The sequence below is a fragment of the Lytechinus variegatus genome, chromosome 3 (assembly GCF_018143015.1).
Source record: "Lytechinus variegatus isolate NC3 chromosome 3, Lvar_3.0, whole genome shotgun sequence".
NCBI classification, from domain to species: Eukaryota; Metazoa; Echinodermata; class Echinoidea; order Temnopleuroida; family Toxopneustidae; genus Lytechinus; species Lytechinus variegatus.
The window spans coordinates 16,873,257-16,898,713 of NC_054742.1; the positions used below are offsets into that span (position 1 = coordinate 16,873,257).

The 25,457-nt window shown below is 34.1% G+C and overlaps 1 protein-coding gene across 2 annotated transcripts in view; it reads right to left on the minus strand.

The window, feature by feature from the left end:
* The window catches only part of LOC121410354 (thrombospondin type-1 domain-containing protein 7A-like), a 93,756-nt gene extending 74,528 nt beyond the window's left edge, over positions 1 to 19,228 (minus strand). For both annotated transcript variants that reach the window (XM_041602383.1, XM_041602382.1), the window contains exons 1-2: positions 18,811 to 19,228; positions 16,226 to 16,366 (exon numbers count right to left, since the gene is read on the minus strand). In XM_041602383.1, the coding sequence (XP_041458317.1) occupies positions 16,226 to 16,325 (100 nt within the window). In that variant the 5' untranslated portion in view covers positions 16,326 to 16,366; positions 18,811 to 19,228. The remainder of the gene's footprint in view (positions 1 to 16,225; positions 16,367 to 18,810) is intronic.
* Between the last annotated feature and the right edge of the window lie 6,229 nt (positions 19,229 to 25,457).

The following is a 25,457-nucleotide window of genomic DNA, read 5'->3' on the forward strand; positions in this document are numbered from 1 at the left end:
TATTGACCCCTCCTCTAATGAGTATCATCTGGTCTACCATCTTCAGTCAACTATCCATCTAAGAATACGACTCCATGCTGTTATACTTGACAGAGAGTAGGAGACACCGACTAGACAAGTGGATGGCAGCAGACAAACTATGAATCACAGTTTAAGGCTGACAAAACTAATAACACCACAATTTCACCACCATCATGGCCACTTAGAGTGCCATGATGTGATTCCAAACTTTTTCCTCCTCCTCCCCATGTTTCTCTTCCTTGAGTAGCTTCCAGCCTATATTGTTGGTGCATGGCAAACAAAATCTTTGTAGTTCATGATTCATTTTATCTTACTGAGCTGGTCTTTTCAGTATCATACCTTCTGGGAACACCAGCAGGATAGCATAATGAATGCAGTATCAAAGATTTTGTTGAGTCTTTCACATTTATGTATGCCCCCGTGTACACACAAAATCCACATGTTGCAGCAAATTCAAAGATCTGTTCCTTTGAAGGGTGTTTATCAAGATGGATCAATAAGTTTATATAACAGTATTTGTTTCCTCCTATTACTTGGAAACAGGATCGCAACAAAATATTTCTGTTTGAATGAAACCTGCAAATGTTAATCAACCTTTTCTTTCTTCAAATTACTTCATGCCACTGGATGGGGGCGGTTGGATGTACAAATGTAACATGGGAAAATAGTGATTTCACTTCTTGGATGAATTATCATTGTGCCCTTTTTCCATTCTCAGAATTCAACAATCTTTATCGCTAATAGAATACAGAGATCTCCAAGTCTTGATATATTATCATAATGTGATGATTTAGGACACCCAAAATGTAGATCTATGTCTCATCCCATCCCCCTTTATTCTCATTTTCTTCACTGCTTTGCCTCTTTCCTCTCTCTTCACTCTCATGACAATGCAACAAAGTAAAATGTTGTGTCATAAATTCATAAAAGTATAAACATCATTAGTGTTACGCCCTCATTACCAGCGTTGTTGCTGTATAATACCAAATATCCCAAGTATCATTGAAAAACAGTAAGGCACGAAGTCAAGAGCCCACGACAAATAATCTGAAGTGGTTGATCTACGCTCTGACGTTGTGGAGATACCCTGCGGCCATGCAATGCTAAGCAGAGGACGGAAATCAAGAGGGCTCTCCAAATGTGGCTAATTTAAGATGGAAACTCATGCATCATCAATTTGAGGCACATTTATGATGTGCTTTTTTTCAAATGTGTAGTTTCTACTAGTTTGTTAAACTTTTATGAATAATAATTCTCAAACAGAGATTCAACTTAATTCAAAGTAGGGGAAGTGGAAAGAATGGAAATCAAAGAAAATTTTGTAATAAATGTAACCTTTTGGCCAAACGGGTAAGGGCATGAGGTTGAGGATAGAACTATCATTAGTATAGACATGCACATGTGACCAGAATTCAGACTTTTAAAAATTCTGGTTGCAGCACGGCAAACAATATCCATGTGTTTTGCATGGTACAAATAAAAAAAAAACAGCCCTTTATGAGTTTATAAAATGTCATATGCACTTTGAAAATTGACATGTCCTAAAGCCCTATCTTACATATTACCTCATACAAGTCATTGAAGACATGATAGTCAGCATTGTGTGTGGTGGTAGTGATGGTAACATGGGTAGAAGTGATATGAAAGTTAAATAAAACAGAATTCCTGTATTGTCAAATAAACACAAATGAGAAGTGATGGTCAAAGGAAAAGTATGAGATAATGTCAGTGAGTAAGTAGCAGAAGGTACTAGGCATGCCAACAATCTAACTGGGAAAAGAGACACTAATACCCCTTTCATACTTCTTCATTTTTCACCGACGAACTTCTCTGCCTCGCATTCCTCACTTCACAGGCAAAGAAAAAAATGTACCCTTTTGCACTTACATTTCTTCCCTGGCGAAAGTCAATGGGCGATTGCAGAACAAAAAAAAAATTGTAAACATTACTTCTTACCTATTACAAAAAGGAATAAAAAAACAATAATTACAATATATTTTGGAAGTATTACGAAAACAAACAATATTACATTGTTTTTATATTTTAGCAGATTTTATACATATAAAAAGTGTTTTTGAATAAATATTGTTAGTAAAAAAAAATTATGTTCAGCTGAGCTTGCAACTTATCGCGCGCGGAATCTCGGTACAGTGGACTTCGGGAGAGAAAAAAATTTACCTCTGCCGTCAATAAAGAGAAGATCTCCGGTTTGATTTCATACAGGCCTTTTCACCGGCGAACTTCACCAGTGAAGCTCTCCTGTGTAACTTTCATACTGGACACTTTCCCCTTCGCTGGCGAACTTTGCCAGTCAAAAGCGCAATATGAAAGGGGTATAATAAATACATACATTCAAAGCAGCAGAATAACACATGAAGCAAGCTAAAGAGTATTTTTTAAAGAGAATGCTACGACAAGAAGAAGCAATGAAAGAAGGAACTGATATAGAGAAACTGAGAGGAATAATGTGAGTTATATGTCAGAGCTCTCTTTTCTTTTTTTCTACCTCTCCCTCTTTTGACGTTGTAGTATATATGTATACCTGGATGTACTTTTGGCAGACTTCTTGGCACCGTTACGCAGACGAGGAGTATCATTGACTTCACAAGCCTCCTGACGGCTTCATTGAAGTGGATTGTGGGTAACCTGAGTTGAGACAGCCGATTGGAGGCACATTCGCAGGGGATTCACAGGGGACCAGTTTTTCACATGGAGCAGAAATCAACAGTGTACTTTAATAGCATTTTTCTGAGAATTTCAGTCAACACTGTTGATTACACCTATGGATCTATATCATGACAGATGAGATGGAAAGGTGTTTATTCCAATTAAAGTCTACACCACTCATAGGTGTTAACATCACTAAAAGTCAATATGATAGTCAGACAAGGATCCAGAGTTCAACCAAGGAGATATCTCCTTGGTTTTACAGGGTGCAAATGTACCCCCAATTAATGTCATCAGTAAAATTGCTGCACATTTTGTCATCGCAAACTTCTACACACACACACGCACAAAAAAAAGTCATCACTAATTCCATGAGATGCGCAATTACCCTATTTTATATGCTGCTGACATGTACAGTTTTAAATTTTATGAGATTTGCCCCCCCCCCCCGATCTGCCCTCGATCATGATGTAGAACTAGAATGAAATAGTAAATATGAAATTATTCATGCATCCATTTTGTAGAGTTATAGCTTTATTTCACGACTTGGGTTTGATACCAAATTGTGCCTTTGGTAAATCATGGATACCATCTACTTAGTTGCTAACCTCTAAGTAATCACAATGTCTTAGCAGTCAAGAACAAAAAAAATGCATATCATTGACCACAGTGAAATAATGACACAAATGACAGGCCTCATTTTATCATTCAAAATTGTATACTTTAAGATGATCATGCCCCCCCCCCAATAAAAAAAACACCCCTCCATGTTAGTCCCAATCCAAACTGATAATAGAGTAGGCCTAGCATAGATATGAATGAGATTGAGAAAAGTTATTGTATGTGTGTGTAAGGTGATATCAACAAGAAAAAAAGAGTGATTCCATAATATGCATTGACAGAAGTCCAATGTAGTCCGATTCAAATAATGAAGACAGACAGAAATTGCATAAAAAACAAATTTCCTCCACCAAGCATGTCCATCGAATCTAAATGAAGCGTTATTAAAGGACATCACTACAATATGAAATCCAATCCATTTCATTTGTTTCTTTTCATAATGCTATCATAATATAGAGTTTTTTTTAAAGTAAGCATACCATTTCTGGCCACACATTCAATTACTGATATTCTCTTATATTGATTTCTATCGATGTGTAATACTCTCGGAGTTCATTCCACAATATATTAGTAAAAGTCAAAGGAATAAATGAATGTTTTCATATTCTTGTTGCCTCATTCATGACAGATATTGCTTACTTGAATAAAACAAATCTATAAACTGGACATTCACAATGTTTCAAATCAATGTCAGATTTGAGATCTTTCCTTAAAAAGGAGTTCATTTCTTTCTGAAGTGCATTTCTGACAAGAAATATCAGTAGCCTGTGTATGAATCCAGCAACAATCAATGATTGCCAGAGGAGAACTATGATTACTTCATTTTCTCCTGCTCTCTGATCAATTTGCTGGTGGTAGTGTGATTGTTTTTAGATGAAAAGGGGACAGAAAATTGCAAATATGTAAATGAGGAGTCACTGCAGAAAATAAACTGCAGTATGGGGTAGGTAAGAAGTTTGTTGACATCAAGTTTCTTTGAAGTTCAAAATAATTTCTTCTTTTTTTTCCAATCACTTTTGCCTTAATGAAAGTTGAATATCTATTTTTTATTTATCACACAATCACATACATTCTATATCACATTTTGTGTAAGCCATTGGGGATGACTCTTTCATGCTATGCAGTCCAAGTTACATCTACTTTAATCTACATTAAGAGTACACTAGAAAATTACATTTGCCTTACACCCCACCAAAATATTTTGAATTTTTGTAAAAATTTACATTTTCCACTTTTCTCAATTCAAACTAGATCTTCAGAGAAATGGCTGCAGTATTATGCATTCTCTCATCTCTCAAATTGTTCCCATTTTAGCAATAGTCATTTTCTAAATTGATGTGTAATCATAGAAAAAAAAGACTCAGCTCTTACTGTGATGAAGAGGTAATAATTCTGCATTGCTCAAAAGAAAATTCCAGGGCAAGATACAATACTAAAATCACTGATTATGCTGTACAGTTCTAAAATTAAAAGCATATGGCAGCCCTATTTTTATACTGTTCATGCTGCTTCTTGTGTCGTCTTAATTCTAGTTTTTTTTTTTTTTTATTCAAAATGTGTTTCCTCTTAAATTATTTTGATTGCAAGTACTTGCTATCCAATAACTCACTACAAAGAAAATATTTTCTTGATGTTTGTTTGATAATATCTAATTCTGTCATTTTTATTAAGTGAAATTTAAGCTGTTCACTAGTATACTCAGATCAACAATTCATTCATAAAATCATCTTCAGAGGGAAAAAAATCTGAATTATTGCTTATAAAAAATTTTAATATAACAAAACAAATATGATGAAATCACACTCAACTGTAGAATGACAAATTGTGAAGAGCAATTTTCGTTCCAATTGTTGGTTGTTTCCATTAGCAAGCAAATTATTTTAACCTAAATCAAATAATAATGAAGGACATATGCACTTAATGATATTAAACCTACATGCAATCAATAGAAACATTCTCTTTCTCTTCATCCTCTGGTATCAGTCCCACCCTTAATGTCTATGCAAGATTGATCATGCTTGTTATGACTCATTACCATGTAGTTATACCAAAGAAGTGACGCTTCTACACCTAAAACAGTACTTCTCTTTTCAAACAGTATCTGTTCATGTAGTCTCAACTCCTACCCCATTCAGATAACTGGAATTCATATTGCCTCAAACTGCATTGGCAACTTGAGGCATTATTCCAATTAAAAAGTCAATATCAAATTCATCATTAAAGACACACAATATCCAGACAAAAATACTATATATTCCAGTAGAATTTATGCACATTTTCCCCTATTATCTTTTCCAACCTCTCATCTGTTTTTCCTTGTCTGAAGAGGGTCCTGGTCATGGTAGTGGTGTTTGATAGATGAGTTGTGTCTTAGTCTATATCGTGACTAAACTTTGAGCAAACATCATGGTAGACTTGGTGGTTAGTCATTTGATATCATCCATCAATGTCCTTATACAATGCACTTGTTGCTTCATCAGGGGGTTTCTCTTCTTAAATGGACAAAACTTGTAATTATACCAACACCAAATCTAACAAATAGATAACATCATCATTACTAGTAATTACCAGGTGCATGGAAATGAATCATAACAATCTTTTGACCAAACTTAAGTTTACTAATCTAAAGTGTCCTTGTGTACCAGATGGAAATAAGGAATGTCACAAGCTTACAATCTTCATTTAAACAAGACAGATTTTATCTGTTGTATCAATAATTCACTTTTAATACTGATGTTTTAATTTTTTATACTTGTATATGACAAACTCCATTTCAATTCAAACAGGATACTTTCTACTGTTGCTTTTCTGTTAGTCATTTAGGAAAGTACAAACTGATATCAATCATGTTAAAAATATATATAAATGAATGCATAGCAAAAAAAATCATTAATGAAATATAGAGGTATGGGTTCTCAAATGTAAGTTTAAATTTTGTGTTATCATATGTGAGCAGCTCCAATGTACATAATGTAACATAAACTCCACTAATTTCCATAAATTTACATTTCATGGAAGCATGTAAGAAAAATATCAAACGCACTGGTAAATCTTTTTGGTTTCTAAAAAAATTGTACTTCTTGGAATTTATATAAAATGATGTTATTTTGGAGATGATCTCATTTGATGTAACAAAATTAAACTTTGAATATTCATAACAATTATTATTATTATTCTTTAGATGGATTTTCTCTTATTTTCCTGCTTTTATGAAAATGAATTTCATATCATGGTGTATGTTACTATAATAAAGGGATGTTTACTATTATGGCCAACTTGTTTTTTCCAAAAACAATTTTAAAAGAGATGTTATAACTTACTGCTGACATTATCACAGTGTATTAATAATAAATGTGTGAATGTGGAAACAAAAAGATACTGAATTATTTCTAGTGCAGTATGTTTTACAAAATGCTAGCTCTCTACTAAAATATGATAATTAAATGATAAATACAATAGATTTCTGAATTCTTTCTCCTCTCTATGTGCTGACAGTATAAAAATAAAAGCCATCACAGTAATACCATCAACTCACACATGCTTATCATAATTACAGAGCTGTCTAGCTGTGAAAGTACATAAAAATCAAAATGGCTCCATTGGAGAGACCTCTTTAAATATGAAAATATGAATATGAATGAAGCCATTGAGTTGAGCCTGGGTGTCTAGACTCCTGAACAACTTCTTCTTCATATCCCTCTTATGATGGGGTCAGCTGAGAAAGAGATGCTTCAACTCGATACCATGTTACACAAGGAAAATAAGAGACTGGAGTATGTACAACGTAATTCTACACAAGTGTTTGGTTTACAAGAGAGGAAGCAAGGGAGTATTATATTTCCATCTTTCGTTACAAAACTAGGATTATACTTAAAGAAATGGGGTTGAATTCTCCTTAATGATAAGTAAATAAAGACGTAAACTATTAAGAATTATGGTGGGGTTTATCAAATTTTTCAAATTATATGAATGATATGAATATCATTCATTTCAGTTTTCTGTGTCAATTATTATCATAGTTTTGTATTAAGGTATCTGATTGTTCTGAAGGACTTTCCTAATATATCACCTCCGTAGATTGTGATCATAACCTCTTTGATGAGTTTGAAGTCAACTGATTGTTTTGATGACTACTCCTTGACCCTATAATAAACCCTTAGTATACTACCATACCAGATGCATGCTAACTAATAAAGGGAGTCTTATTAATCTTGTTACTGAAACAACCTCTATTATGTCCATTGTCCCAGGGATTATTAATTATTGATTCTCTCTTGTACACTAGTTATTGGCAGAGGGATTTCACAACCAGATTCTTTCATCTTGGCTTCTGCTTCTCCATGCTTGGCAGGGTTGATTTTAATCTATTATGCAAATTTTTACATCATCAACCAATAGTTCCCAGCAATACAGGGCAGCTTCTGTTAAAGGGTATTTTGATTGTATCCTTTGTATTGTTGTATAAAAATAGACTCCAATTCATGGAATATACAATGTTGCATTTCATGTTTAAAAGATAGAAAGCAATCTAAAACCAGTCCTACTTCAAGAGCAGAGGCAGGTAAGTTTTCAAACCTTGAGAAGAAATGGGATTGAGTATCAGGTTTATACCAGATGTACATGTATAAAACACTGCTGACCTTTCAGCCTATGAAATGCAAGAACTGTAAGTAACATTAACTTTCTGTGACCTTGATTAATGTTTCAAATCTTCTGCAGAAAAGTGTTTTGATCTGGACAGAATATTGTCAAGCTGTCAAATTTTCAATTTTTCCAAACATTCCTAATCCAAGACTTCTCATTTCCTGTGCTAGTTTCTACTCCCTCTCTCTGTTAAATATTTCCAGTATTCTCTGATAGGTTTCAGTTAGCAAGAAATATTTGTTACATGCAGGCTGTCTACAAGTTTAGAATATGCCCCCAGAGATGGTTAAATCAACATACAAGTCAGTAAGTATGAGAATAGAAATTGGCAGCAAACATGAGCATCACTGTCGATTTGCAGCCCATCAGTCGCCACTAAAGACCTTAGAGGGGTGCTAATGACACCCCTCTCGATGTCATTATAGCCGACTCTCATTTCAAGAGGGATCCTACCGCCACGCAGGAGGACCGGTGATGACAACATCCACACCCAGAAAACTAGCATCACCATGGCAACTAAACAGAGATCAAGAGTCGTTAGAGTTTCCTGAATGTATCCACTGCCGGCCAAGCCGATAGGATCATAGGACTGGGACCGACAAATCTAGAGTCAGTTTGCAGTGAGAAAAAGAAATAAATCCTATCAGTGAGATTTCAATATGAGAGACACAAAACTGTGATAAAAGCTTGCCAATCAAGTCTTTAGCATTCCAAGCTTCCCTGGGTTTGAAATAGTAAAACCTTTTCCATACCTTCTTGTATGCTCAGTAAATTGCTTTGTACTCATAAACAATGAATCTTAAAGACATCCACAAAACAATATAGTGAGGTGACATACATATGCAATATTTATAAAATATGAATCCAGCAAGTATTTGTTTTAAATATAATTTACAAGAAGGTATAAAGCCAGTGTTTGTGTCAATCAATTACTAGAAAAAAGTAATGTTTGAACTTGAAAAATACCCTATGCCATTCTACGCACACAGCCAATTATCATTACTTATTTTCATGATTTGTTATATAAATAATAAACCACACTTTTTGACTGATTGAAAAGTTAAGTGAATACAAAGATTCACCAGTCATGATTAACAGTACATTTGTATTGAGGTATATTAGAATGTGACAAGACCAAACTCTTGATAGAAATTTTAGACTATAAACTAAAGATTGTAAATGGGTTGTTCCATATCTTTAGTAGATAAGCTGTGGTGGATCAAGGGTTTGGAAATAAAAGGTGGGGGGGGGGGAGCAAAGAAAAAATATTGAAAAAAGAGACAGGGCACAGATGATGATTTTTATTAGATCTAGTAATATTAAGATGTGTTCACAATGTATGATTCCCAAAATATGGAGGTGTGCATCTCTCATTCCCTTATGCACTTGAATTGGCCACTTATCAGTACCAATCTAGGAAAGATAATTTAGTATTTCATATTATATTATTCTAAGTAAGGTTCAACCCCTTTTTATTGTGAAATTCATATCATCTTTCATTTAGACTTCACGGTAGATTTAGAAGTTGTTATTCATGTTCAGTAAACTTTATTTGACTCTTGATTTTCATAATCTAAAAAGAAATCTAGATTTAAGTTATCGAAGGATAAAGAAAAGCATCTATAACAAGTTTTGCTTAAGACAGACAAATCTAACCATGGTTGCACACCCTACCTGACATGTATAATGGCAAAAACCTTGAACATGAATACACTTTGATACAATCAATCACATCTTTCACTTAAATGGAGGTAGATGTCAATCACATATTGTCCTTTCAATCTTATCTGATAAGGGTAATTTCCAAGAACACAATGCACAATGCTGCATTGATGTGGACAGAACAACAGACAATAAACATGTTTGTTACTGCATTGACCTTTTTATCCAGTTTCTTGGTTAGTCTTCCTCCTAAATTTCTGATGTCTTATAAAAAAGGGTGCTTGAAGCTGGCTATAATTGATTATATGAAATAAACAATTCTCTATTCAATGTAATAATCATTTCCTGAACTTTGATCTGTATTCATTTGTGAGGCAATCATAACAACAAGCAAAGTTTTAGTGTCAGTCACAAATCTGGATTTTTCTTTGAAAATCAGAAGCACAATTCAACCCATCTTATCATTAAAAGATATCATGACTATTAAAATTTGATAAGATATTTCTAAAAACTATGATAACCAGGGTTTCCCTGATTTTTCCCTGATGAACTTTAAGAATTCCCTGATAATTATTTAAACCCATTCCCAGTTTAAGATGTTTTCTAAGTTGTTGCAGTTAATTACATGTAAAAAAAACACTTAAAAACACCTTAACCAGTCATTCAGTCAATGTTGTTTTGATATGCAACAAAATATAAGATTACTGTGCTTTTGACTTTTATGCCGATCAAAATTCCCTAACTTTTTCCTCATTTTGTGGCATTTTTCCCTGATTTGAGGTATTTTTAAAATCAAATTCCTTGATTTTTCCCTGACTAGAAAAAAGTAAAATAACTTTCCCTGATTTCCCTGATGGGCTGGAAATGCTGATAAGTTATTTGAAGATAATTATAATAAGAGAGAGAATATGATTCCATTGAATTTACTTAAATAGAGGGATGGGGACAAGACTAGGTAGCAGTTAGTGAAATGACTCTGCAACTGAAGCGCTAGATTTTGCAGGTGGGTTTGGCTGCTAAGTCGATAATCAATTGGGATGAACATCAATAACATGTAACTAAGTATAGTAATGTTACTTACATTGCACATTTCAGGCTCTTTCTCTCACACACCTTTTATTTCTCTCCCTCTCTCTATTCTACCTATATCTTTGTGACAAATCTTTTGCATTCATATTCATTTGACAAAAGTGAAGGTGAATAATATTATCTCTATGTCATTTACTTTGTTAATTTACATTTCCATATTTAGATTTGTAAATAATTTTTAAATACATAATTAAGTACACAGCCCTGGATAGCTACTCCATGTTCATAGCAACCAAATGGTTAGATCTATACCTTATTTACTCGAACAACATGTCTTAATCACTGTATTATTATTGAATAACAATTACATTCTTTACCAATCAACAACACAATTTCAACTTTCATGCTGTTGATATCTTTCATAAATTCTCTTCTCAAGCCTCCCAACTAAAGTTTGATTTTCAAATGTTGAGAGGAAAATAACAGATGGTCAAATCTGTCAAAAACGCGCCACTTCTATTTTTGTTTTGAAATCACAGTAGTAATATGTCATGTATCACCTTACTTGTAACCTACAAATCAATTTCAAAATGTCACTACGTAGGAGGACAGAATCATGTTCATAATGTGATAGCGTGATTTTTTCCAAGAATATTTTCTTGCTTCTCTCTTCTATCTCTCTATTTTTTTCCAACTTACTTCATCCATCTTTTATCCTCTCCTTTCCTCTTTCATTATCTTATTCTGTCTACATATTTGCCTCATTCTTATTCTACATTGTCTCCTAATGATTAACCATGTTTTGTTTCTATTCTCCTTCCTCACCTCCTGAAGTGCTTTATATCCAAGAAAAAAAGGTCTTCATTGCAAAGATAGAAGCTGTTTTTGTATTGTTATATCAAAGTTTAAGTCTGACATTCCCCAAATCTTCACCCTCACTACTCCTTCTATCCTTTCTCTATCATAAAACTATTTTTAATACTAGAATCACATATTACTAGAGTCATCCACTTTTTGACCTAAAAATCTGAGTTAATTCTATCAAGAGTTTGTTACAATAAAACAAAGCAGGTGATCCATAATACATTGCCTTGTTGTAGGATTACTAATACAGTTGTTATGTAGATCATAACTGAACAAAGAAGTCTGGTGTGAAAGAAGATAAATCACAACTACTACAGTTTCAAAATGCATGTGCTGCTTTTCAGTGACTGTAAGCTTTTTCTAGGTATCTACCTCAATAAACAATACACAATGGGAATAAGCGATTATGGCAGTTCACTTTTTTTTATAGTTAAATCACTGTTAGATAGAAAATTGCCAAAACTCCTCTCTCTAAACAATCCAAACTAAGGACAGAATGTCATTTTATTTTGTAAAATGAAAACCTTTATTCACTCTTGTCATGTCTTGGTCAAAATGTTGCGATTAATTAATAGCTAGAGATGTGTAATAAAAATGAGTGAACTATAATTGGTTGTTTTTAACCATTCCACAATTATTCCTAGAATTTATATGAATGAAACCTGCCCCCAAGCAAAGAATGATTCATTTCCTTGCTATGAATGGTCTTTTGATATCAATCTCATAATCTCTTAGTACTTTATTCATATCAAAATACCAAATATTTTGTCAAAATACAACAGGCGGCATTATTATGAAAGGATTGCTGACCAATTTCACAAGACTTTGTGATTACTACAAAATTATGATAGAAAAAGGCAATTCTTTCTCCACAGTAATCAGTATATTGCTTTTCCTACAAGGACAATCTTTCATAAAAGGGAGGCCTCAAACATAACCCGAAGGTACAATACAGCCAAATTGAAGCCACTTTTACCGACTTAGCAAAGGAACACGAACAGGGATTTTTGCCGAGACACAAATTAAATTAATTTCCTAGGAATTTACATGAGAAGCGCCTAATCAACACGACAAAAATTGTGAAAGAATAGCGCAGCCTTTTTGAAGATTTAGTTCTTAAACCCTTTGATGGATTACCATCCGCATATTAATTTAAGAGTATGAAAATAATCTAACAGCATAAAATTATCTCATTAATAACTAGCAATGCTAACGAAAAAGGATAGTTTGTAAAGAATTCTTAGTCATCCTTTTCTTCCTGAGGGATACATGTAGATGTCAAAATTGGTTTTGCAAACACTTCAGAATACCAATAATGATCAATATATCTAGTACTTTCTACCACATTCTATGGTCGTGACTCAGACTGGATCCAAGACTTGAAAGAAAGTGTCTCTGATTGAGTAAATGGGGTTGTTCCTACAGCCTTAATTTGGTATCCCTTAATCTGATATCTTGGTTTTAGTGTATTTGGCTGGGATACAGAACATCACAAGGGTGCCAATGAGGAAAGGCCTGCGATGATTGCTTAAGAGCAAGGGAGAGAATTGATTGAGAAGAGACACTGGTCAGATGGTTGCAAAGAAAGTCCCTCCCTTCTTATGGCCTGCTTTCTTTGTTGGTATGAGCTTACTGGAGGTTATAATAATTCTATTACAGTACCTCTCCATATTACTGTGGTGATCACAAGTAAAAGTGTTTGCAGTCTGTGTCATTGAGCTTCATTGAAACCAAGTGGTAAATATACCTTCAATCTGGCACCAATCTTATTCAATTGCCAGAACGCAGACATTGCGGCCTATAAATGAGGAAATGGTAGCTGAGAAGTAGGAGTGGAGCGATGGTCTTGGGTTTGTATGCTCAAGCTAAAAGCCTTTGAACCACAATGAGTAGAACAGCGTGTTCTTTTTTTTTCCTCATCCGTTGTTCAAACTGTAGATATACTAATTGATGGGTGTGGAAGGCGAAGAGTATTGACAGGACTAGCTGTGATCGTGTGTGTGAATGAAGTTTGTTTTGTAGTGTTCTGCCTCCTGAGAACCGAGGCTTTCTACTAATTCTACGCTCTTACAGGATGTTTCTCCGCGATTCTTCTCCATCGAAGCAGGATGTGGACTTTTGCCATTTTAAAGGGGTCCTCTACTTATTTTCAGTACAAAGAATTTTCATTCTGCATTAGATGTCAACAATAAAAAATAAATTGATCCTCATGCCCTAGGGAAAAATGCTCTCAGCTAAAAAAAAAAAAATCTTACACACTTTATGAAGATGGAATGATGTCATACAAATGCCCTATATCAATCATATCACCCCACTCAAGTAATGGACAAAGGAGATAAAAATCAAAGTTACCATGGCCCAATTGTGTCTTTCTGATGCTTCTAAAAATGAAAAAGATGGACTCAACAACCACCATCTCGTCAATAGAAGAGATGATGGATGACGATGACTCATAGATATAAAACTGACATCAAAGAACTTCTTCCAAATATAATGAATTACTCTCTCTCACCACAAGGAATTCCCTGGACTAATGACCGGGATTCTCCCAATATCCACTCTGCTTCATCCTTATACAGGGCTTCCCCTATTTTTATTCAATTCAATTTATTTCAAATGTCTCAACTGGTATTTATATAATCATGAGAGAGATTAAAATTGATGAGCCTAAGCCACATACCAATCAAATATTTCATTTCTATTTTTCATCCCTCTTTTTGGTGGGGGGGGGGTCGGTGGAGGAGGGGAGACACCGCAATTTTATTAGTCACCATCTTGGTCTGCTGCTCAAATCTATATTTTGTCCATATGATATTACAAGAGTCTAATTACTGTTTCACTCAGCCTCAATTTTGTTCATTCGTTGCACAATAAATGTAAAGAGTGGTTCTCTTTCCTGCCAATCTCTGTAGAACATTCGTCATCATTATTTAGTTCAACCTTGGAGTTGTCTTATGAATACATCTTTCATGAAGCATTTTCTTAGTATGGTCTAATAGTGCAGCCATCTTTAAATAGTTAAAGATTATTTGTTACTTGAACTTGTTATAGATCAAAAGTTCAAAAATCATATTAGCAGATCAATTGTAATTAAACACATCATACAAAGTTCAGATATGCAAAAAAAGATACTTATTCTTTTCAGATTCTAAGAATATCCATTCTTATTTCTATACTCTGTGTTTAATTAATTTCATAAGTAAGAAAATATTTTCCTATATAACTGTTAACTATAATTGTGCAACTTTTATTTGAAATTTTTGCTCTACGATCTTCCTAGAAGTTCAGTAATTTCAAACAGAAATGGATGCTTATCATGGAATATTTTCATTAATAAAACAAGACAAACTAAAAAGATTTGTGAAAAAGTAAAAATTACATTAGAAAGGTTCAAATGCATAGGAATTATAGGCATCATGTTATCTTGGTGAGGTATCTCCTCAACAATTTAATCAGGTGTTGAATGATAAAAATGATTATAGTCTATTTTGAAAGAAAAAATACATTTCATTCCTGGACAATTTTGGCTATTATACAGCCAATCGTATCCCATTATACTTCTGTAATTAATATATGACACTTCAGATCATATCAAACTATCAATGTTGAATTATTGGGGATGAAGTAAATACATTCAGACCATTTGTCTCCCTCCAAAATTTAGTTTAATAGATTTATAATTTCATTGTTTGTTTTCTGTTTATTTAATCAGTAGCATCAGTTTAGATATGTTTTCCCTTAAGATAGACTCATAGAAAGTGGTCATTATTCTGATAAGAACTAAAACACTCATATGAAACACGGCTGAAGTAGAAAATTACAGAATAGTGGGTAGGAGAGAAGTGGCTTAAGATATAATCCATTATTGCAAAGACGGCACTTCAGTAAAATGGCAGACTAGAAAATCACTGGCTGCCCCAGCCCGCAAGCCGCATTTGAAATATTTGTTAGTAATAAGTGAATATGTGGTCCACTCTGATAGATTGGTGCTCTGCAGCTAAAATCTGATCAGCGATTGCCATAATGGCCGATTCATAGCATGATGGATCAAAGTGGGGATATTGGAGTCTTTTCTATTGCCAGGGTGACTTCCACGGGGCAACCACTGATTTTGGTTAATGTAAAGCTGATCATGTAAAATACCTGTAGACTCCACCAATGTTTTATTCTGAGTCATGTCTACAACTTATCAGGATGGCGGTAAGCCAGATTGAAGAGACTGAAAGAGACCACAGCTTGTTGAATTCTTACACCACTTCCCTTTTTATCCTGACTTTTCAAAAAGAGGCGAGTAATTTCTTAAAATTAAAAGAACATTTGATGCCCATTTTGGGGGGGGAAGGAGGGGTATAGGGGATCTGGAATCTAATCCAAGTTTTAATGTTCTTTTAAAAAAGCATGTATAGCAATATAAAATGGAATCCATTCCTTATGAAGACTTTAATTGCGTTAATTTTTACTGATGTTATGTTTGCTACTGGTACAGGATGAACACATCTCTGGCGCCATGGCACTTATAGTTTTAAACACATCTCTATATCAGCTAATCATTGTTACTATTAGGCATCAAATCATGAAAGACTTCAATCCTTATTTTCAAATTAATCACTAATAGGGCATTAAGATTCTTGGCAAAAGCCAATGTGTTCAGAAGCCCCCCCCCCCCCCGTTAGGATGTACAAATATTAGGACCGTTTGATAGGGGGTCAAGTCTTACCTGTTCTCCATTGATATGAGTTAAATCTTCCTCTTGGAGCTTGAGATGAAGCAAGATGAATGAGGGAGATCATTAACCAGATACACATGGACATCTCCATGCCTAGAGTAGTTAAGGTATCCCTCTATTAAAACACCACCACTGTAAAGAACAAAACATAATAGATTTCTATAATTTTCATTCTAAAGAAATAAACACAAAAAGAAATTCAAATATATGTAACAGGTAACCATAGTACATTTTCAGATAAATACGTTTTATATTCTATGCAACGTTTGAAGTATAATTCAAACTAAAATGCGCTAACTAGAATGCAAAATTTGAATTTATTGAACACCTTTCCAATTTCATCAATATGAAACAAAGTTCTATCTTCATTTCTTTATTCCAATTCATCAACACCAACATTCATATCATTTTCATATCATTCATATTATTTTCAACATGCATAATCAAATGATGTTATTACTACATGTGTAATCATGTAAATACTTTTTAGGGAAATAGATATTGGAAATCTATCCCAATCTGATTATTGAACAACCCCAAAAATGCTTTATTCTGTGCGTGCCTTGTCCCTGAACAGAGTCGAAATTATATCCAATCCAGTGTAACTAGCCATAATAATCACTGTTAAATTTTTGGGCAACAACGGGGAAAACAAAAGAGTATTCTAAGTATCATGAACTTTCACCATTTGTCTGGAAAATAACTCAATAATATGTGTTTCATGGCATTATTCTGGACACAGTTATTTTCATAGATCTGACAATAATGTCTGCATTTCCTATCTGTCTACTCCCCTGCAATGAAAGAAGTAGCATCCATTCTAGAGCAATTCAATATGAAAGAAAATTGATCATTGACTTTTCCATGTAATGTTAATTGTTGTATAATGAATTCTTACATAACAAAATGGCTTGATGATGTGAGAGACACCACACTTTTGCGCATTGCATGTGCACAACAACAACACCCTTAGCTGTACACGTAAGGGTGTTTCTGCACAAATGTTTTGCTAAGGGCATTCATTACCGACAAGACAAAATGGTCTCATTGCTTGTAACGATAATGAAGATCAGCATCTGATCAAGGAGGTTCCATTGAAATGGTTGATTGAAATTACTTTGATCTCTCTTCTTGATTATTGACTACAAATCCTATAGCCTACAATAAAATGCCAGTATAAAGGTTCATTTTATCCATCTCCCTCAAATTTGCACCCTTTTATTTCCCTGGCCAAATTAAGAATAAAGAAGGTTTAAAAGGCAAAACAAGATATGATTATGTCTGCATATTTGGGAGGATGGGCATGGGGACCCTCCATCTTTTGTGGATATAGCCTTTGGTGAAATAGACATAACCAAGAGGTGTATAAAGGACTTTGTCCAGAAATAGATTGACATCCAAAACATACCAATAACCATACCTAATGAAACCAACATAAACAAACACTAGCAGGATGACCCCACTATACCCTTTATAAAAGACTTAATGCTAACTTTTTTTTTGTAGGTACAGTACAGGAGAATTTAGGATGCTGTCTACAAAGAGACCAGTTCAGATTTTTTTATTACATTGTTTTTAGTGTGAACAGAAAAAACCCATTATTTTCCTAGAATTTCAATCGGATAAGGTCTTGACCAACATTCTTCTTATGACAACATGGTTGTTTACTCAAGCCCCATATTAGAAATTATGCGTAGATATTAATTTCCTTCCACTCTGTTGTTGTTCGGGTTCATATGACACCAAAATGGGCATTAACTTTCAATCTTGGTGGGGTCAAAGTGAGACAAAAATGGGCATTATTTTCTCCAGCACATACAGACCTGCAAACAATTACATCTAATTATTGTGTTGTTCATTCCCCATTAGGTCCTTGTTACAATAACAAAGCTCCAGGCCAAATACGATATCATACCTTTCGGCTCGTTTGCCATGTATCCGTTTACCTGTCAAGCTCACGTCATTCCAGCGACTTTATTGGTTTGAGTGATACAAAATACAGTAATAACAAGACGGTTTGTTGCATTTCACGGTAGCTCCTCATAGAGTTACTCAAAATGAATTTTTATAGAAAGTATTGGTGGCGAAATTTAATTTAAGAAGAAGGTTTTTGACATGAAATGAACCTTACATCATTCTAAAGTCTGCTGTTTGTATCTAAAAGTGGATTAAAAGGCATCTCTGCACAAACTAACTGCATTCTTCATTGCAACTTATTTCTCCATGATTATGTTATCATTGAACAAGTACAAGAAAGAATATTGGAATGAAAACAAATGAGAGTATACCAGTACAATTACTATCCAGTCTCACATTCTCTCTTAAATGACCACATAGTCTGTATTCTTATTGTTAATCCAATTAATTTGAAAATATAATGTGAATCATAAATTTTGATAAGACCTAATTTAGAAGAATAAGCTTAATTTAGATGACACATTTCAACACTTCAATTAATAATCCTACTTTCAATATAAGTGCAAAACTGGTACGTATAAAAAGAAATGCTTTAAAGATAGTGATAAAGCCTGGAAATCATCATTCAAAATAACTTTGAAACTCAAGAAGGTACTTACATGTATATTTTGTGTTCCAAAAAGAAGATCAAATAAATTCTAATGGCAATGAAATGTGGTCCAGATCAAACAATCCAGTGAGTCCAAGCTCTCAGAGCCTTGCAATATCCAAAGTATGAATCACTCTGTTCCAATGTAACTTCACATCTCCTTCCTTCTAAACATACTTCATTTACTGCTGCACATTGGGCAGGGCATACAAAGTCTCTGACGCCACTCTCCTTTTACCAATTTCCTCTCCTTTACAGACCAGGTCATTGTCCCATGCTATCCCGTCTGCCGACCATTCTGCTACTGATCATTCTATCTCAAGATGCCTGCGTCCAAACTTCAATCCAATAGTTCCCTCGATTAGTGCCTTCCTCACTCTATATCATGAATGTACATCAAAGGTAACCTGGATGAAAGAAAAAATATGGAATCATGAAAGGTTTGGTGTATTAGTGCCAGCTAGCACTGCCTAGTCTAGTAAGTCTGATGAAGGCAGGTATTTATGAATACCAAAGAATTCATACACTGAAGTCAAAACCTTGATCTTTATCAATGTTTTCATAAAAAACTCATTGAAAGCAAATGAATGCCCTACCCTAACACCTGAAGCTATCAATTGGATTCTTTCTTTATATGAAAAACCCCCCAAATATTTCAATTTTCATGAAAAGAGATGCAAGAAAAAGTATTTTTGGAGATTCACTGATCTGTAGAACCAAGATATTAATCATTACACCACAAGACATGTATTCTCCCAATTTAAGTGATCAATCAATTCCATATTAAGAAGAATCTTGGATAAGAAATGTCTTGAACCTATAAATCCATTGTAAAGCTAGAATGATAATGGAAAACTTGCACGAGTGACCGAATGAAACGAGACAACCACTAAAGATTAAGGCTAACTACGCAATAGAGGAATAATCTGAGAGACACCAATATACCAAGACTGGGTTAATATGAGGCAACTATAGAGTTGTAATTTGATTAGAGAGTTTGCTCCTGGCTTGTACAAGTGTTTCTATTCATGGGAGCTCAGGGAGAAAAGAGGGAGGGCTTTTATTGTGGGCTTGATACTGATTTTCTTTACAAGACTAGGGACAATGTCACATTATTCACTTGTGGTTCACAATTAACAATGTTTGTTTTGCATAATGATAGGGTTGTGGACCTTAGAGTTCAATAATAAACAGGTAGGTTTAAGAATATTTTAGCAATAATGTTAGGGGAAGGGAAAGAAAAAGGACTTACATTAGAACAAAAAAAAAAAAACATAATCAATACATGAAAAATAATGTGTATTACCAGTTATTAATTGAAACTCTTAAGATACATTGTAAACTTCTTTTCACTTCAAGGATTGGCGAAATACAATGAGTTGATTAAAAGTAATAAACAAACAGGTAGCGCTCATCATTAATAAGCATATATGCAAATTGTCTTATGTCTTTGTAATCATTGTCATCACAAAGACCAATTAAAATGGAGATGAAAATAATCCTGCACTCACACACATTATAAAACAGAAAAGGGGATTACCCAGAAAAGTTACATGACAGATGTTCTAATTTCAATGAAATAGGAGCTTGAAATGACATTCAGCCATTATCAACACTTCTTTATACTATAAAGAGGGCACACTGTAGTCTGCTAAACAGACTCTGAATGGCTCGTGAGGTGGGATTGCTGCTACTTTGCAAACCATTCTGAAAGGACGAGCGAAGCGAATCTGCAGCCATAGCAGATCTAGTCTGTGATGCAGACTCATAGAATCAGCAGTGATACACACACACTGCAGATGTGGGTTTACATTGGTAGACTAAGCACACTCAGGCTAGAGGAGACAAATATGAAACTACTCCGTCAGCAGTCTGTAAACTGACATCTGTGAGTCCACAGTAAAAGCTCATTTAGACATGAAAGAGTATGCTACTCTGGCACATCATTCATTTCTTCCCACATACTTTCTGATTTATAGAAAGTTAAAGGCAGCTGGTCTGAATGGGGCCAATACTTGTCTAGCTTTAAAGACTGCCACATTCATCCCCATTTACAATCACCTGTCTTCTTTGATCTGAACTGGAAGCTAAAGACAACATAAATTTATTGAAATCTAAAATAATTCTGACTAGCCTCTCTCATCAACAATGGGGCATTTACAACTGTTGAGGTGTTAAAACTTTCATGAGGTCAAATCCAAGTGCATATTAATAGATCTTTGTATATCAAACAATAGGACTCTTGAAAGTAAATCCAGGGCACACAGGCCAATGAAGTAACACCTTTGTGCTGATCTTCTACTAAGTTAAACAGACAACTTTGCAGATTCTGATTAAGCCTTAAACTAAATAAATCACTTGGGTGTGGATGAAATGATATCATTCATCTTTTCTCCTCTTTGTTCTCACTTGCTCTTTATGAGAAAGGTGGCATGGCATGTGTATCGAGCAAATCGGCCTCTCTAAAACTTGATAGTAACTTATACCAAAATGGTGATATTGAAATTGTGGTCAGGTTGTTACTCATCACATTGATTGGAAATTATAAAAGGAGAGTATAATGTTCCAGCAAAGAAATATTTCCTTTTTGGAAAATTAATCCTAAACAAATTTGTGTGTTTTTACAATATGCATGTCACACATTGCATAAACTTTTTATCCTCTTCAAAAGAGCAAGTTTGAACTTAGTAAGCATGCTCACACTTTTTTCAAGCAGGATAATACCAAACTTCATCTTTTCAGGATATTAATGTTTGATTTATCATGAGCCTTAAGCATTGTTCTTATCTCAGTAAGACATTCTACATGCAGAACATATGAGTATTATTCCTTTTCCTTGTATCATTGACTCATTCTCTGTCTCTTTCTTTCTCTCTCTCTCTTTCTCTTTCTTTCTTTCTCTGTCTCTGTCTCTTTCTTTCTTTCTAAAAATTTCACCCAATTCACTGTCTTGTTGCCAAAACAATATAGGGAGACACATGTGTCTGTTTTTATTCTTTGTCTAGTTATCCTTTACTTCCACATTTTGTGCATTATGTGTGATGTATACCCTACACTTTGCATACTGTGTATACACAACAAATTTCATATGCAAAGCTAGTTGGCTCAAGCAATTTAACCATGCAAACATTAATCAATCATTCCTAAACAAGAAAATGCTATTCTGCAAACCTACAAACACACTTTGACTTTACATGCAATGCTTCAAAGGAAATGAAAAAAAATTTGCCCCCCAGTTATGTGGGGCCCTCAGTCATATCGGGGACATTGTCAGACTCTTCCGCGCCATGGTAAATCACCACTTATAGGATTGGCACCGTGGCAAGAATTTTATTGGAGATCTTGCTAGCATATTTGGTCCATAAAGAACTCATTTGTGGCTATTTTAATGATGTTGATGATATTCATGTATCTATAGAGAGTCACTTGCTCCATATGTTTCCTTGGAAGTTGGGGTACAGTCCTCTGAAAAGGGGTTTAATATGATCTTCTACAAGTCAAGCAATGACAATACCATACATCTTTCCTAGTAGGCAGTATCTGTTACAAATATTGATATAATACTTTTCATATTCCATTTTTTTTGTTGAAGAATGATCCTCAAGGAAAAGGGAACATAGAAAAGAAGTGAGATGGTGATCAAAATGTAAACAGATTATAATAAACTAAGTAAACCACATACTTATCCCTGTAAAAAAAAATCATTTATGGGCTTGAACTGCATTTAAGATTGTCAGTCATTGTAGTTGCCCAGAAAATGGGTTATTTAAAAGGAAAATCATTCCTGAAAATCTCTAAAGCTGACTCTCAAACCTTCTTTTACAAATAAACAACATGAGCTTTCCAAGCACAAGGGAGATGAGATCAAAGTGTGACATGTTGATAATTAGTTTATTTCATAATAATTGACATTAATCAAGAGGAATCGCCATATGGGAGTAATTTTAAACAAATATCAAAAATTTCATTAATTCATTTAATAAACAAATTTAACAATTTTTCTCATGTAAACCATCAAGTGTCTGTGCTAAAAGTGCAAATGTAATTGTATCCTGTGTCTATACTTATCTAAGATACCAATAAAATGATACAAAGAAATTATTCTTATGTTTGCAAACTTAAATTTACCTTAAAACACATCAGATTTTTTTCTTCAATGTTTAAGTTTCAGATCACAATTCCATACAGATAGAATTAACAATAGCTTAGTATAAACCTCATCATGTTTGTGTTCTGCTCTAGCATTTGATGTGGGCCTTATGACACCTGCCGATATTTTAACTTTGTGAAAAATGATACGATAATGTATGAGAGCGGGGTCTCTGACATATGGGACAGGTTCATTTCCAGTGAGAAAAATAGATTTTTTGTCAGTACTGAAAAGACTGTACAAACATTGTAAATGTATCATGCAATAAGCAACCATGGCTATATCCAAGTAGAAGGGAAGTGGGAGAGAAAGAGAGGGGGGATGAGACATAGAGAGTGGTGAAAAGAGCAAGGGAAAGAAGAGAGAGGGGAACATGGGCCTCATATTCCATTATTACATGAGACTTAATTAATTGGCTTCTATCAGATGAAGCAAACCATGTACCATTGGACACCTGAGGCATTCCAGACAAACTACTTCTGATTGCAGTTTGACAGCTCTCAAGAACAAACTCATCCAAATATTCCACATTTTCCATTGGATAACTAACAAAATGAAATATACTATACTGGTAAAGGCATTCATGGATTCTAAATTTGAACTTTGTGCACTTACTCCCATCTTAAGCGATGTTTCCTGTCCTGCTTTATCATTCTTATACCAACGTTTAATTTCTTTATTTCCTTTGAAAATTATATTTTCTTGTTTCTTTTGGATTGGTTTAGCATGATCATATTGGTGATAGCAAACTAAATTCAAACATGATACCTCCTACATATTCAATCAGAACTCCTATGAATTGACAATGATCTATGACACAAAGTAGGAGGAAAATATCTCCATGCAATTTCCTTGATTCATTACTTCTTCTCATATATCATTTTGATGATAAGCCTTGGTGCCTACATATTAAGGTTCTTGTAAGGAATATTTGATGAAGATACTTGAAAGATCAGTGAATATCTGCAGGCCCCATTACTCTAGCAGAAACTATAAAGGCAGTGCAAAACAAGAATAAAAGGACTAGACATGAAGTATACTATATCAAATCCAGATATTATGGACAGCATCATGGAAACTTTTGACGATAAAGAGATTTAAATCTATAAAGCTTAACATTTCAATACTTTTTCTGATTCTGATGGCAAAAACTAAGATATTATTGTATGTGGTATACAAGAGAGACAAAGGCTTTAAAAACAGGATGCTTTCCACACTCTCAAATGACATACCAAAATACTGTATAATGTTGCCACAGACGTGCCAAAAACAAAGTCAAAATCACGTCCAAAAAGCCACCAAGATTAAGAGAGAAATAGAAACTTGCCAAGATCTGTAATCACAGAGACATATTTCTGGATCCTGAGTCAGAGAAAGAACTATAATTGTCTTATAAGAAGTGGATTCAAATAATATCAATGAAAATTGGCCTTGCTCTCAATACCAAGTTGAGAAAATGGTTTTATAACAATGGCTCTGTTTACAGTGTCTTTAGGGTTAAGTAGGTTTTCTTTTGAATTATAACTACGAAATTGAATAGGAATTTATCGAAAGACATTTACATCAATTCAGTGTAACTACTAGTAAAGGTCAATAAAATATAAATCAAGGGAAGGAGAAAAGCTTATATAACTTTCAGTAAAATACAGGTGAATAATGGACATATTCACAAGGTATTTGAACTTCAGAATCAGAACTTTATACTACAAAATAAACACTTTCTTATCTTATTGTAGTAAATAAATAAGCCTTTTATATCTTTATAACATCAGAATCCTTTGGACAATGAAAAAACTAATTGAGATTGCCAAAATGATTGCGTATCAAAGTTGGTCTCTTTGCTTACTCTCTGGAAACTTTGTGAAACAAAACATGATCCCAGTTCTTTCCTATCTTCAGAAGATAGATAATTAAGTCTACAAGATATGCTCAGTCACTAGATCATTTCTGTTTCTGTTGCTATGAAATAAAATATATACTTCTTGAAGGTAACTTCTAACATCTCCACTCCACAACTAAAATGAAACAAATCATGGTTAGGGGTGAAAATTTGTTAAGTATGTTGGACCCACTTTGCTGTCTTTACTCGCAGTGACTGTATTTCTGAACTTCTTAAGAAAAAATGAGTGTAGGGCAGAGAATGTGATAAGTTCGTTCAAGAAAAGTTATCCCCTTATTAAACAAACTAAATCTAATTATAACACAACTTGTTAAATCTATTTCCATAGCGATACAATTAAAATAGAAACAAGAAAAAAATATTCACTGACTAAATTTTTCCATATACTAAGTGAATATCTACACCTCCATTAATATTTCATCCACCACTTCCTTATGTCCCTGGAAGCAAAGGACTTTCAATATGACCACAAAAGTGACCAGTATCATTAAGAATAAATGCTGTCTGATGCCAGCAGTAGGCGTCATTGACCAATAAAATTTTAATATATTAAAACCAGACTTCCACAGCTTCCATGTCTAAACCTTGTGATAGAGTGAGTCTTAAC